The 14763-nt window shown below is 39.3% G+C and overlaps 1 protein-coding gene across 6 annotated transcripts in view; it reads right to left on the bottom strand.

Moving 5' to 3' along the window:
• Positions 1 to 14763, bottom strand: part of map4k3.L (mitogen-activated protein kinase kinase kinase kinase 3 L homeolog) — a 181181-nt gene that overhangs the window by 36832 nt on the left and 129586 nt on the right. For 2 of the 6 annotated variants that reach the window (XM_041562695.1, XM_018262947.2), the window contains 6 exons: positions 14273 to 14351; positions 13496 to 13554; positions 12689 to 12751; positions 4382 to 4440; positions 1689 to 1727; positions 1328 to 1381 (listed from right to left, as the gene is read on the bottom strand). In XM_041562695.1, the coding sequence (XP_041418629.1) occupies positions 1328 to 1381; positions 1689 to 1727; positions 4382 to 4440; positions 12689 to 12751; positions 13496 to 13554; positions 14273 to 14351 (353 nt within the window). The remainder of the gene's footprint in view (positions 1 to 1327; positions 1382 to 1688; positions 1728 to 4381; positions 4441 to 12688; positions 12752 to 13495; positions 13555 to 14272; positions 14352 to 14763) is intronic. The other 4 variants (XM_041562697.1, XM_018262949.2, XM_041562696.1 and 1 more) reach the window with 3 other exon arrangements.

The raw sequence follows: 14763 nt of genomic DNA, 5'->3' as shown, positions 1-14763 counted from the left end.
GCGACCTCTGCCCGATATGCCCACCTTGAGGTGACCGATATTGGGCTGATCCGATTGTGGTCCCAATGATCGGATCACAATGAAGAGAATATGGCGGTCGGATCGAGGACTGCATGCAGTCCTCGATCCTAAGGGATTTTTAAACCTGCCCAATCGACATCTGCCCAACTGTTGGCCAGATAACGATTGGGGCATCCTCGTGAGACAACTTCGGGTGACGAATCACCCCGAGTACCATCCAGCTGCCAATTTTTCATTATAGCCAGCGGGAAGGTAGGGGAAGGCAGTTCGGGGAAATTGTCGCCCTGAAGAAGAAGATCAAGGACCGCATGCAGTCCTCGATCCCAAGGGATTTTTAAACCCGACATCTGCCCAACTGTTGGCCGGATAAGATCGGGGAAGACCGTCTGAGGGCTTAATCTGTCGGTAGCTTATATCTGCTCGTGTATGGCACTCGTGGCGCTTCATTTTCCGAAGTTTCCTCGTGAGGCAACGTCGGGTGACTTCTGAAAACGAAGCGCCGTGAATGCCATCCCGCTGGAGATTTTTCGTTAAAGCCATCGGGAAGGCAGTTCGGGGAGATTGTCGCCCCGAAGAAGAGGCAATTTGTCGCCGGGGCGACTAATATCCCCGAATCTGCCTGTGTGCCCTTACCCTTAGACTTGAGTTAGTGTAGTCTGAGCCTTTTCAGGGTAGGTTCATTAGCCACATTCCGTGAGGCTCTTCTGTTGGGGTTGGAAGACATACAAAGGCATTTTCCTACTCCTCATTCAATAAAAATAATATTGCTACAACACACTTACACACAACAGCTTACTTATGCTAGCAAGTGACCAATGAATGCAGTTTGACACAAGAATGAGAAAAAGAACCTGCAAAGCTTAGATTTTACAGTCTATGAAGTGCTATTGTTAATTATTTTTTTTTAATCAAACATAAACAAATGCTTAACTTGGTTAAATATAGATTGGGCAACAAATGATTACAGCATCCCTTTTAAATGAAAAGCCTATTTCTGCATATGATCTAATGAGCTATTAATGATTATATGGGCTGGGTATCATATATTTCAAAGCGCTGGGAGAGTCTCTGGCATCTAGAGCATTCAGCTGTAATTTATAGAGTTTAAAAGCACATTGGCATAGAAATTGCACTGAGCATATGGAAATAAAAAAATGTATTGGCAGAAAGATATACCAGAAAGATTGGAAGGAAAGCTTAATTAGAATCATGCCCAATTCAGTGTCAGGCCGATTTGAGTTTCATTTTAAAAAACAAAAGTGCATGAAGCAGAGACTCAATAAGCTGAGATATGAAAAGGACTTACTGTTTAGATTCATCATCATCCCCATCATCATCTTCTAAATGAGCCACATGTCCCCTAAGGAGATGAACAAGTACCAAGGCTGAGTGGACGTGACTGATCTACCGCTACTATGAAAGGACTAAGGCATGCACTACCTAAGGGCTTTTTTGCTACAGAGTATAGAGGTTTTTTTTTTTTGGTATCTCTGTCTATGCTTTGTTTTATGTGGAGCACAGATGCAGTTCACACCAATTAAATCTCTGATACATCTGCATGACAGACATTGAGGCAAGGGACCATTACAAACTTGGAACACAATATTAATGCACAGTAAAAGCACAAGGGGGTGGGGAGGCTGGAGCTACGACAGTGAATTACCTACCGTTGGTGTAATTCTTCTTCGACTGATTTCAGAAGGCTCCTTTAAAGCAAATGGACAGCACAGCCGACATTAAGTGAGGGAAGTATTTTCATATACAGACACAAGGTGGAGTTCTGTTAAATTGCTGTTGATTATTTTGCAAACGCTTTTATATTCAATTCGATTTTACAAGCAACATTATTAGGAAAGCGTATAAAAAACAGTTCTATATTTAACAAGCCAGCCATGGATACCCCTAAAATATCTCAGGTGAATTCTGTATTTATTTGTGCAAGGACTTGCTCGCTGAGTCTAATTGGATTGATGAAATACTCGGTTTCAATTGATCATATCGTCAGCATCTTGCAATGAGCACAGATGCTTCTTTCATCTCTAACATTTCCACCTTCCTTTCTGCCAATTAGTGTCCTGATCTTCAAATGAGCCTAAATAGTCTTGAGCGCGGCAGGTAAAGAAAATGGTTAAAGAAAACCACTATTTTCTTTGCTCTTTCTTTGGAAGGGATAATTTGTCTTCAGCAAGTTGGCGCCTATAATATAAAAGCTCCTCATGACTCAAACCCACTGCCAGGAAAATCCTTCTTGAGCGCACTGGATTCTGAGTTTTCTATATATTTTATGACCTTTAGACATATCAAACAATTCTGTTACCAGACTGTAGGGAATACCAAACAACTAAGCTGATTGTTACATTCTGTTTCTTTGGTTCTTTATAAAAGTTGTCTAGGTATTATATTTCAGTGGTACATTAAGCAAATTCTGTGTTAGTGCCATACTTTTATTCCCAGGCTTGCCTATAAATATATTTTTGTTCTTTTGTGTTTTTTTCAATATTAACAATTGAAGAAGTGCAGATTTAAAAAATTTAAGGCATCTGCAGGCCCTGTGTTTTATGTAGTATCAAGCAAAATTGTTCCAGGGTATGTATATTCGCCTTCGTTGGTTGGACCATTGGGCAGCATTTTTAGAAACATATCTAGAGAAAGTAGTTCTCATTTCAAAAGGGATTATCCATGCCTAGAAGCCAAGCCTAGCAATATTTCTACACTGCAAAAATTAATGTTTTATAAATCTCTCGAAATATGTCTTAGATATCTTAGAGATAACTGAATATGAACACAGAAATTTGACTCATTGCAGAGCTCAATTCACATTTAAACCATGAAGGGGTGGTTCACCTTTAAGTTAATTTTTAGTATGTTATAGACTGGAAAATTCTAAACAACTTTTCAACTGATCTTCATTATTTTTATTTTTTTGAATTATTTGCCTTTTTCTTCTGACTCTTTCCAACTTTTAAATGGGGGGTCACTGACCCCATATAAAAGCATATGCTCTGTAAGGCTACACATTTATTGCTATTGCTAATTTTTATTACTCATCTTTCTAAAGGCCCTCTCATATTCATAGTCCAGCCTCTCATTCAAATCAATGCATAGTTGCTAGGGTAATTTAAGCCCTAGCCTCCAGATTGCTAAAACCTGCAAACTGGAGAGCTACAGAATAGAAAGCTAAATAATTCACAAATCACAAATAATAAAAAATGAAAACCAAATCCAAATTATCTCAGAATATCACTCTCAGTATCATACTAAAAGTTAGTGTAAAGGTGAATAACCCATCAGGGCAGAGAGACACGCTCAGATTCGGGGAGATTTAGTTGCCGGGCGATAAATCGCCTCTTCTTTGGGGTGACTAATCTCCCTGAACTGCCTCCTGCTGGCTAGAATCGAAATCACTGGCGGGATAGCACTCGGATCGAAGTCGCCCAAAGTTTCCTCGTGAGGCAACTTTGAGTGACTTCGGAAAACTAAGCCCCGCCGATTGCCATCCTGCTGGCAATTTACATTCTAGTTAGCGGGAGGCAGTTTGGGGAGATTAGTTGCCCCGCTGGGCGACTAATCTCTCCGAATCTAAGCATGTCTCTGCCCTTAAGTGCTAAACTCCATGGGAGATTTTATAGGACAATGTTGGATCGACAAACGCATCTTACAAGCCGAATGTAGCCCATTGGTCAAAATATAATGCAACTTGATAAACAAATCTGATTTGTACTGGGAAAATTTCCATCCGACACAACATGACTGTTGGATGTGAATGCAGCATGCTGCGTCTTTATCCAAAGACAAAATCTGATGGTGTCTGACCAACTTTAATTTTTCCATTGAAATAAATTGAATGTTGCATGCAGATGCATGAACAAACTATACCATCTGGTTTTATCTGATCCAACTTTAAATTCTAGCTACAGGCGGATTCGATTCTATAGCATCCCGCAAATCTTGTGCTGTTGCGTGGGAAGATCAGGTAAAATCTGACCCACAAAATATGATCAAAACCTCCCGTTTAGTTTTACCCTAACAAAATAATACATAATATTTGTATATTCCTTTTAGAATGGCATGGCACATTGTCTTAAAACCTTAAATAATCATATGCATATTTAAACACTCATACATGCCGCACTAATATCAAATAAATTACTAGTGTTGCTTTGCAATAATCTCCCCATTTTGCGAAAACATTATTTTTCCTGAATATCTTCGATCAATGTAAAAGTGTTGAAAAAGAAGCAAAACTGGAGAGAGAGGAAAAAGTATAGCCACATGATAGGCAAGAGCTAGAAATGGAACAGTGCTATAACCGAAGAATAAGAAATTGTATATAAGAAACACGTGCAATAACACCACTCACTTATTTGCACCCAGAAAATAGTTGCTTTGAGGTCCTTGTCCATACTCTAACTGCAAATCCTATGATAAGAGAAAGAAAAAAACACAGAGAATAAAACATTATACAGTAACCCAGTCTATGGTTATGCCAATATTAAGAAATAAGTAGCCACTTTGTGGCATGTGGAGCAGTGGCATCCCTAGCCAACTGAATACACAACTTTGCAATTATAAAATTACAAAATTGTAGTGAATGCTTAAATAAGAAGGAAAGGTACTAGAACATCTTTATGCCCACAGGTTGGCAGGTCAATGGTTAGTTAAAATGTGTTTACTTTCTAAAATAGATTGCAATACACTTGCAGCTGCCATCTTGTTTAAATGCCACATAACTTCCCCCAGTCTCTTCATCATTCTGTGCATGCATGTCATTGCTAAGGGTGGTGGCACACGGGGAGATTAGTCGCCAAGGGACAAATCTTCTCTACTGCGGGCGACAATCTCCCTAAAACTCCTTCCCGCTGTCAAGAATGTGAATCGCCGGAAGGATGGCATATGTATTGCTTCGGTTTCCTGAAGTTGCCTCGTGTGGAATGCCGGCGATTCGCATTCTTGACGGTGGGAGGGCATTTTGTGGAGATAAGTCGCCTGCAGTAGAGAATATTTGTCGCTTGGCAACTAATCTTCCAGTGTGCCACCACCCTAACGCACAACAGGAGATTAATCGCTAGCGATAAATTTCTGCTTCTGCAGGTGACTAATCTCTGTAATCTCCAGTAAAAGCTTTTCAGTAGTCAATATGAAAAATGAATCGCTGGTGGTAACACCCATGTGCTGCTTCAGTCTTCCAAAATCGCTTAAAGTTTCCTTTTGTAGCAGATGCTAAAAATCCCATCGGACTAAATGGAAAGAGTGTGAGGTTTTCTGTGGTAAACTCTAATCTCACATTTTAATAAATTTCACCCCCAAGTATAAAGGATTGAGGGTAGGAATTCACAGCTTTACAACTCTGGGCACAGAGCTTAGAGTGTTAGTGCTGACATGAGCCGTTCCGATACAGGTATGGGACCTGTTATCCAGAATGCTTGGGACATGGAGTTTTCCGCATAACAGATCTTTCCATATTTTGGATCTTCATAAATCTGCTATAAAATAATGTAAACATTAAATAAACCCAATAGGCAGGTTTTGCTTCCAATAAGGATTAATTACACCTTAGTTTGTATCAAATACAAGGTACTGTTTTATTACAGAGAAAAAATAAATAATTTTTAAAAATTGTAATTATTTAGATAAAATAGCGTCTGCAGGAGGCAGCCTTTTCGTAATTCAGCACTTTCTGGATAACAGCTTTCCAGGAAACAGATCCCATCCCTGTACTTTATTACCATTCCTTGTTCTTTAATAAATCAAAAATAGTTTTTTTATACTTTTAAAAATATAAATAGTTTATTAGCGTGCTTCCTCAACCTAACATTTTTTATTTACTTTTTCGTTCATACTGCAAACAACGTAACCATGTTTTTTGTCAGTAATGCATTGCAAAGTGATGATTCTTCCTGCGTTGGTCAGACAGGATAAAATCTGTCAGTGACTCACTGCATTAGAATGAAAAACGTAATAAAAAAATGTGTTTGTGAAAGAATTGTGCAATACATCTACTAAAGTTATCGATTTTTTTTTTATAACAGCAACATTTCTTTTTTATAACCTACATTATAAGATTTTTTTGTTGGGATGTTGGAAGCTGGTACTGGTCCAGATGAGTGTCCTGACTACATAGTGAGAGGATAATCTTACACATTAATTTAAAGATAAAAACTCTTCCAATAAATTTGTAAAAATGCATCTAATAAAATGTAATGTGTTCTGTGCACAGACTGCTGTGAGATTTGCTGATAGAGTGAAGTTAATTAGCTGGGCTTATTACTAGATCAGTTGATTTTACACTTGTCCAATCTTCAGACAGAATCAGGGAATATGTTTTTTTCTGAAGATGTCCAAAAATTTCTGGTTGTATCAATCACGATTTTCAATATTTGAATAACATAATATATGCTTTGTGGGATTGTTATTCCAGCCTTTTTCCTGCCAGGTTTTCTGATTGTTCTGCATTTAGCATCCTGTTATATTACATATTGATCTATAAAGAAATGCATTCATTCAGTTCCAAAGGACAAACGTAAATTTCTCTAGGTTACATTTATGTTCCATACATATTTGCATTGTATAGAGAGATGAAATGTTTATAACAACTAGGTATAGATATATGTTGTCATACTGAAGTAGCTGGACAGGGCAAGTTTAGGGGTGTGTCCGGAATTCCTTCCCAGCCAAAAACAATCTGTGTTGTGAAATAGGTATGAGAGCACTCCTATTGATATATCTTCTGAAAACTCCAATAAATGGTGCTATGCTTTTCACACTCCCCAAAAACAATCCTCCACTTCCATTTTGTCAGAAATAAAAGATAAATGATAATTCGCTGCAAGTTTATTAAGATTCTCAGCATGGCAAGTCACATGATCTACCCAGCCAGTCATTGCTCTGTTCAACAGCGGCAGGAGGTCACTAATGGCCGGCAACCAATAGCTCAGTTGTTACCCATTATCTTAAGAGTTTAAGCACACGGGCAGATTCGGGAAGATTTAGTCGCCTGGCGACTAATCACCTATTCTGCCGGGGTGACAATCTCCCCGAACTGCCTTCCCTCCGCCTTCTGCCTGCTATAATGCGAAAACGTCAGCACCAATGCACTCGCGGCACTTCGATTTCCAGAGTCGTGAGGCAACTTCGGAAATCAAAGCGTCGTGAGTGCTTAGGCAGTTCGGGGAGATTGTCATCGCCAGGCGACTAAATCGCCCCGAATCTGCCCGTGTGCTTGAACCGTAAAAAGATCCTTTGTTGTTGGGGATTTGGTAAACTATGAGATTTTATACAGTACAGCTATGGGACCTGTTATCCAGAATGCTAGGGACATGGGGTTTTAAGGATAAGGGATCTTAATTTGGATCTTGGTAACCTTAAAGCTGGCCATAGACGCAAAGAACTGATTGTACGAATCAAGGATTGTTACGATTTTCGGACCGTGTGTGGAGAGTCCCGACCTTTTTTTGTCCGACGGAGACCGGTCGTTTGGTCGATCAGACAGGTTAAATGATTTCTGTCGGCTGCCGATAATATCTCTGCGTGTATTGCCGATCGTACGATTTTCAGTGGGAGACTGTCACTAGCTTTGGTCAGACATAACTTTCGTACGATTGCTGTCAGGGGCAGAACATCGTCTGATTTGTTCTTTTGTACTTCATTTGATCGGAATGGTTAGTGGCAGGTCGGGAGATGGGGGAGTCCGATCGTACGTTAATTCATACGATCGGATCTTTGCGTCTGTGGCCAGTTTAAGTCTACTAGAAAATAATTTAAACGTTAAATAAACCCAATCGGCTGGTTTTGCTACCAATATGGATTAATTACATCTCAGCTTGGATCAATTACAAGGTAATGTTTTATTATTTCAGGAAAAAGGGAAATCATTTTTAAAAACTTGGATTATTTGGATAAAATGAAGTCCATGGGAGACAACCATCCCGTAATTCAGAGCTTTCTGGATAACTGATTTCCAAATAATGGATCCCATGCCTGTGTATAACAGTGATAACTCAATGCCATGTCTAGTAAATATGCACCTGAATAGAACGGAAACCTCCCATTAAATCCTGCCTCCAGTGGAGACTGACCTAAACCGTTTTAAAGTGCAAACAGGTGCTTTAAACACTAACACTGATGTGAATGCTTAACCCATTTTGCTCAGCCTCAACTCAAAATGTTGAGATTATAGTGGCTGAATAAATGGACAATTCCTATTTGCACTTCTGACTGTAAGAGAGATGTTGCCAGGTGTCAAGAAAGTAGCACCACCTACAAATTGTAGTAGCATTAGATTATGAAATAAAAGTGGGTGTCTGTCATATGGACTACATTTATAATAATTGGTTTCTAATTACATAAATATCCTGAAACTGGAAGGAATACTGAAGGAAGGAAGCAATAATTATACCAAAAGATTAAAGGGACTGTTCACCTTTGAATTAACTTTTAGTATGATGTAGAGAGTGACATTCTGAGACAATTAGCAATCGGTTTTCATTTTTTACTATTTGTGTTTTTGAGTAATTTAACATTTTATTCAGCAACTTTCCGGTCTGCAATTTCAGCAATTGGGTTGCTAGGGTCCAAATTAATCTAGCAACCATGTATTAATATAAAAAAACAATTAACAACAATAATACCTTGTAGCCTTACAAAGCATTTGTTTTTTTAGATGGGGTCAGTGCCTCCCATTTGAAAGAGTCGGAAGAAAAAGGCAAAGCATTTACAAACTATAAAAAATAAATAACAAAAACCAATTGAAAAGTTGCTTAGAAACGGCCATTCTATAACATACTAAAGTTAGCTGAAAGGCAAATCACCCTGTTTGTAATTTGTGACACTTGCAAGTGAGACTCTGATTATTTGTAGGCATAGTCTAGCTAGAGACTAGCCAGGTTCTCCAGCTATGCAATGTTATGCAGCAAACTGCAGTGATGCCTTCCTTGTGTTTTGTATGTACATGAAAAAAAAGTTGTGACACCATAATTATCTCAGTAAAATGAATTCTTATATTGGGGTCTCTGGATATGGCAATAGTTTATTGTACAAACACCCCCCCCCCACACACACACACACACAAACTGCACTTGCAACATAACCAAAGAATTATTTATTGGTTGTTTCTTCCTCATGCCATGTATTAGTGAGTTTGCTTTTAAAAAAACAAACCAACTTTTTTAAGCCAAAAGGGAGATATCATTTGGGAAAATTAAGGCCAACTTGTTTGTTTTTGAAGTTAAATTCTCTGAATGTACAAATAAGATGGATGGTTCTCTAGGGTCAGACACTTCTATTAACTGTTGCTCGGTGGACAAGAGCGAGTTAATGAACTCACGGCACAGAGCCCTTGCAAGCATCATGTACACCTATAACTTTAGGTCTTTGTTGAAAGCACTTGTTCAAAGAAATAAGCACCTAGACACACAGATCAAAGGAAGGCACTCCAAAGAGTAAAAAAAAGTTTTTAAGTATCAAGGCACTATAGCCTTTATAGCTATAACCAGTTTCACCAGAATCCCCCTTGACAAAGTCTATAGGGCCAAAACGTTGGGATAGTCTCATTTTTGGCAAAGTGTATCCGTTTCTTGGGGTCTGTTTTTCCTTTTTGCATTGAACTTACAAAATTGGTGGTATGTATATATTGTGTATCTGATGTACATTTTACTGCTATAAATCTATATAAAGAAATTCACTTTATACCACCTTTTGTTTGTATATTATTTACAGTGTGCAACCCCATTATATGCTATAAGAAATAAGCTCCTCCAGATTAGAATGCAAGATATCAAACATTCTGTTCCAGTCAGGAAAGAGAAATAATCCAAATAACTCTGTCTGATCCCAAGAGTCTGGATCTTTATCCCAGTGAATAAAGCAGAGTAGCACTAATTCTGGAATTGTGAGGGGTTATTTAACTGCCACTGTGAGCATCACATCGTACATGACATCTTCATGGATATGACACCTGTCAGGTCTACTTAAAGTAGTGTCTGCAAGCTCAGAAAACAAAACTGGGGGTTACTCTCAGACCTAGAATAACCCTCCAGCTGTAATGAACTACAGCTCCCAACCATCCCGAGGCTGCTGGAGGGCCAACACCAAAATTTTGCTAAATTGGTATAGAAATTTTTTTTTTCCAATAAACATCAGGAAGCCCAACTGATTTAACTGCCTGGGAAAGGTCTATTCAACACTTTATAGGGAAATTATTATATTTTAATAAATATGTAAAGAACTGACAATCAGGTCTGAACAATAATCTTTCTCCCATAGCAGTGTTTATGTATTAACCAAAGGTTACTGGGCAAATGCAATAAAAGGAGCAAAGTTTGCTAATATCTTAATGACCCATAGCAACCAATCAGCAGGTAGCATGTACTGGTCACCTGTTTAAAAGCAAACATCTTATTGGTTGCTATGGGTTACTGCTCCTGGGCAAACTTAGTGCCTTTTACTACATATGGGGGTAGAAAAAAAAGATTTTAGACTGTGCAAACTGTCCAGAATGATCACTCATAAAGCAGACTATTGTATGAAATGACTAAAGGCAGCGCACAATAGTACAGGTATGGGATCCATTATCTGGAAACCCATAATGCAGAAAGCTCTGAATTAAAGGATGGCCTCTCCCATAGACTCCATTTTAATCGAATAATTCCTTTTTTCTCTTTAATAATAATAATAATAATAATCAGTAACTTGTACTTGATCCAAACTAAGACATAATTAATCCTTATTAGAGACAGAACAATTTGTTCGGTTTACTTTAAATTCATTTTAAGTAGACCTATTGTATGAAGATCTAAATTACGTAAAGACAGGTTATCCTGAAAACCCTATTCTGAATAATAGGTTCCATACCTGTACAGACAAATAAATCTATCAACCATGCTATTTTTAAGATCAACAGATCAGCATTAAAGGAGAATATTACTTGGGGTGCCAAGTGAAAACGGCAAACTGCTTTTAAGGCATATTGTGGTATTGCTTCTATAACCCTCTAGAACAGAACCATTCAATGCAGTGAAGAAGATTATGTTAGAATTCTTGAGAAGACTGGGGAAATAAATAATTCATTGAAGGGTCATGTCCTGGACAGCTTTGCCTTAGGACTCTAGAGTATATGATCATGAATCACAAGAATTTTTTATAGCCAGCATATTGTTTAAAGGCAAGGCCGTTCGCCACGGAATAAACTTTTAATATGTTATAGAGTGACCTATTCCTGGCAGCTTTTCAAGGGGCATATTCTGCCTTTCTGTCTTACAACTGGAAACGTTATTGGCTTGTTTAACTGTGAGGTTGATTTTATCATGATTATTTTTTATTGCTTATTTCTGTACTAAAATATTATTCCTCTTCCATTTCGACGTCCCAACTATTGCCCGACTGAGTAATTAAGTCCTAGCAACCAGATAATTGCGAGTGCTGGGCCAACGCGGGCAGGCGCCCTAGGCAGCCTGGCCAGCAAAGCGCCTAATACACGAGTGCGCATGCACGAAAAGACACAAGTGCGCATGCGCGGAAAAATACGAGTGCGCGTGCGCACTTTCGTTTTTCGCACATGTGCACTAGAATTTTTCGTGCATGCACACTCGCGCAAACGCGCACGTCGGCCAGAGCAGGGACTGGACTAGGGGATAGCAGAGGCAGAGAAGGTGAGTGCCTGGCGCCCCTCCAGCTTTGCGCCCTAGGCACATGCCTACTCTTCCTACCCCTAGTTCCGGCCCTGATTGTGGCTGCACAATGAAGAATATAAATAGCTGAAGAGTTACAATACTTAAGGCTAGGGCCAGACAAGTCGGATCTCGGCATGCAGAGAAATGCAAGCCGAGAATTCACTCCTCCACCACTGCCATTCTGCTCGACGTGTCTGCACCCAAAAACATTACCTTGAGCATGTAATGCAAAATATGCTTTTTGGCACCAAAATCTGCTGCTTCTGTCTGCACCCGAGCATAGGCAGTTGGAGATCTGACTCGTCTGGCTGAAGTTTAAAGATGGGCCGATAAAAGCTGCCAACAGACCGAATCGACAGCTTATTGGCCCATGTGAGAGGCCCTATGACGGCTTCTCTGATATCTGGCCGATTGGGCAGGGTTAAAATCCCATAGGATCGCGGACCGCATCTGTTCGTTCGTTCGATGCGGTCCCGTGATCCGACCGTCTGTATTCCATATATTATGAGCCAATCTTTGGGCCCTAGGGCCCAAGATTGGATCAGCCTACTATCGCGCACCTCAATGTGAAGATCCACTCGTTTGGCAAAATCGCCAAATTAGCGGATCTCTATGTGTATGGCCACCTTAACTACAGGAGCATTTAAATCAAGGGTGGGGACAAGTAGTGTTCTTGTAAGTGAAAGGATATAGGAATGACAATAAAGCCTATGGCACACAGAGTGTATATTTTACTAGTATTTTCAAGCCTGTAGAGAACCTCTTGATTGTGGCTGCTTGCCCTTTCATACAGTTCAATGGGAGTTGGTTAATAAACAAGTTTTCCAACTCAAACCTGCCTATAATGGTCTGACTGGCATGCCAGACAGTCAGTATTAGCTGCATTTTTTTAGCTGGCGGAGAATATGTTACGTTTGCTATTGACCTAAAGGTTTGGGAGGCAAAATGATGATGACAGATATTCAAGGTCAACAAAGAAAAGCAGAAGGAGGAAAAAATACCATATTAGATCTTGCAGTGTAGTATATGTCTTCTGCACTGTCCAAAAAATCGTCCCTGTCGAGCTGTTTAGCAGACAGAGACCCAAGTTACTTACAGTGAGATACTGAGCCACACATGCATAATGAGGAAAAGCCACTCACAAAAACCACAAGGATAAAAGCAGCAAACCGCTAGTGGGGTGACTGGAACACACTAGTCATTCATACATTGCATGCTGTACGGGACTACAGAGTGAAAGCACACCAAATAGTAGAGACCAAAGACTGTTTACTTTAATTTAATTGGTTAAATATGATTATCAGGTGTCATTAACTGTCTGTGTGTTTTTGGGGGAAAACAAATGGTGCAAATGTGTCCAAGTACTTATCCCACAGCAACCAAACAGCAAGAAACTAATATCTGTACAGAGCACTACATATGACTGCACTGGGCCAAATATGCACCATATTACAGAAAAGAGTGTGGAAACAGAGTTAGAAAAAAGCATCAGTTGTTAACAGAATTAAAGCATTCTCTCTGACCTTCCTCTTAACTGATATGTCACATGCAGGATCTTTTATTGGGGGAAAAAAACAAGGAAAATGCAGATTTTCAATGGCCAAAAAAAGTCTGGGATAGAATAACATCTCAAAAAGTGATAAGGACTTTGTAAATAAATGAAGGCTATGCCTTGCAGGCCATCATCATGTTGTGTCTATGTCAAAAGCTACAAGTTTTGTTGTGCTGCTGTGGTGTCCAGTTGTGAGACCATCAAGTGCTCTAAAACATCAACCACTCAGTGCGAGAGACAACACCGGAATACTCACCAGATCGTGATGTGGCTCTGTCTCCTTTCTCAGCGGGGGGTCAAACTTAATTTGTCCAACTATAGGAAAATGATAAATATGAATCAACTTTGCAGAATATTGAAAACAATCGAGTTCTCTGTTCTTCTCTAGAACATTTTCAAAGCAAATACAAACTGATTTCATTAACTCGCTGAAATATTGTCAGTAGTTATCAGAGAAAAAAATATTAACATGAGTATAGCTGGTTCCAAGGAGAATGTGCTTTGGGCTTAAAACAAGAGGGAAAACATAATAATCGGGGTGGGCACCCCCATGTGATAGCCGCTAACCTGAGACCCTGGGTCAGTGCTTCCCATCGTCATCTTATTTATATTAACATCTTATTTTACATCTTATTTATACATGCAACACTGAGATTTCAGCAATGTTTGCCTTTTGGGTTTAACTTGTCCAAAATAAGCATCCAGTCAGCTGCATGATATAGCTTTAGCAATGCTAATTTTGGATGCATTGAATCCATCATTTTTGGATTAAGCCAAATACTGAATCCTTGGCAAAAGATTCTGCTGAACACCAAACCCCAATTAGAGCAAAATCCAACAAAAACTGCAGAATCTGAATAAAAAAAAAAGGTTTGGATTGAGTTCAGCTGAGCACTAAGGATCCTGGCCAAATCAGAATACCCGATAATGTACTGGGAATCACCCCAAATTCCAAACCAAATGCTGCATTTGGTGCATCCTTATCCCTACTGAACAGCATATACAGAGACAACCGCCATTAGTGAACTCTTACAGTTTATTTCTGAGCGTGTTTTCTCTTCTCTCACACTTCTACTCGTTGAGTGAATCCTGTGAGGAACAACAACCATAGGCTGAAAGATAGAAGAGACAAAGATGATAAACATAAATATCTATGTTTTTCATAACCTGTGTACATAGTCGGTCAAAGCTTCTTTGACGCTTCTTACTATTAGATTTCTTCCCATGATATAGGAGGAAGAGGACCCTTAGAAATGCAACATGGCTTTATTTACACTTGTGCTTCTTCCTAAAGGTCCCCATAGATGCAAAGATTTTTCTTGCCGAACAACCAATTTTAGCGAAGTCCGAGCAATCCTTCAAAATTATCGTGTGGTTAGTGGGATTCGAATGATCGTACATCTTACGATTTTTCGTCCGACATCTGTCAGAAAATTGATTGGCCAGATTAAAAAATCTTTATTGGTCCCAGTGCAATCTATCTATGTTTGCAGGGACAAGCAGGCAGCTACCCTTTGTTTTCCC

The sequence above is a fragment of the Xenopus laevis genome, chromosome 5L, assembly GCF_017654675.1.
Source record: "Xenopus laevis strain J_2021 chromosome 5L, Xenopus_laevis_v10.1, whole genome shotgun sequence".
NCBI lineage: Eukaryota > Metazoa > Chordata > Amphibia > Anura > Pipidae > Xenopus > Xenopus laevis.
Note: the sequence above shows the minus strand (reverse complement) of the source record. Positions and strands in the feature narration are given on the sequence as shown.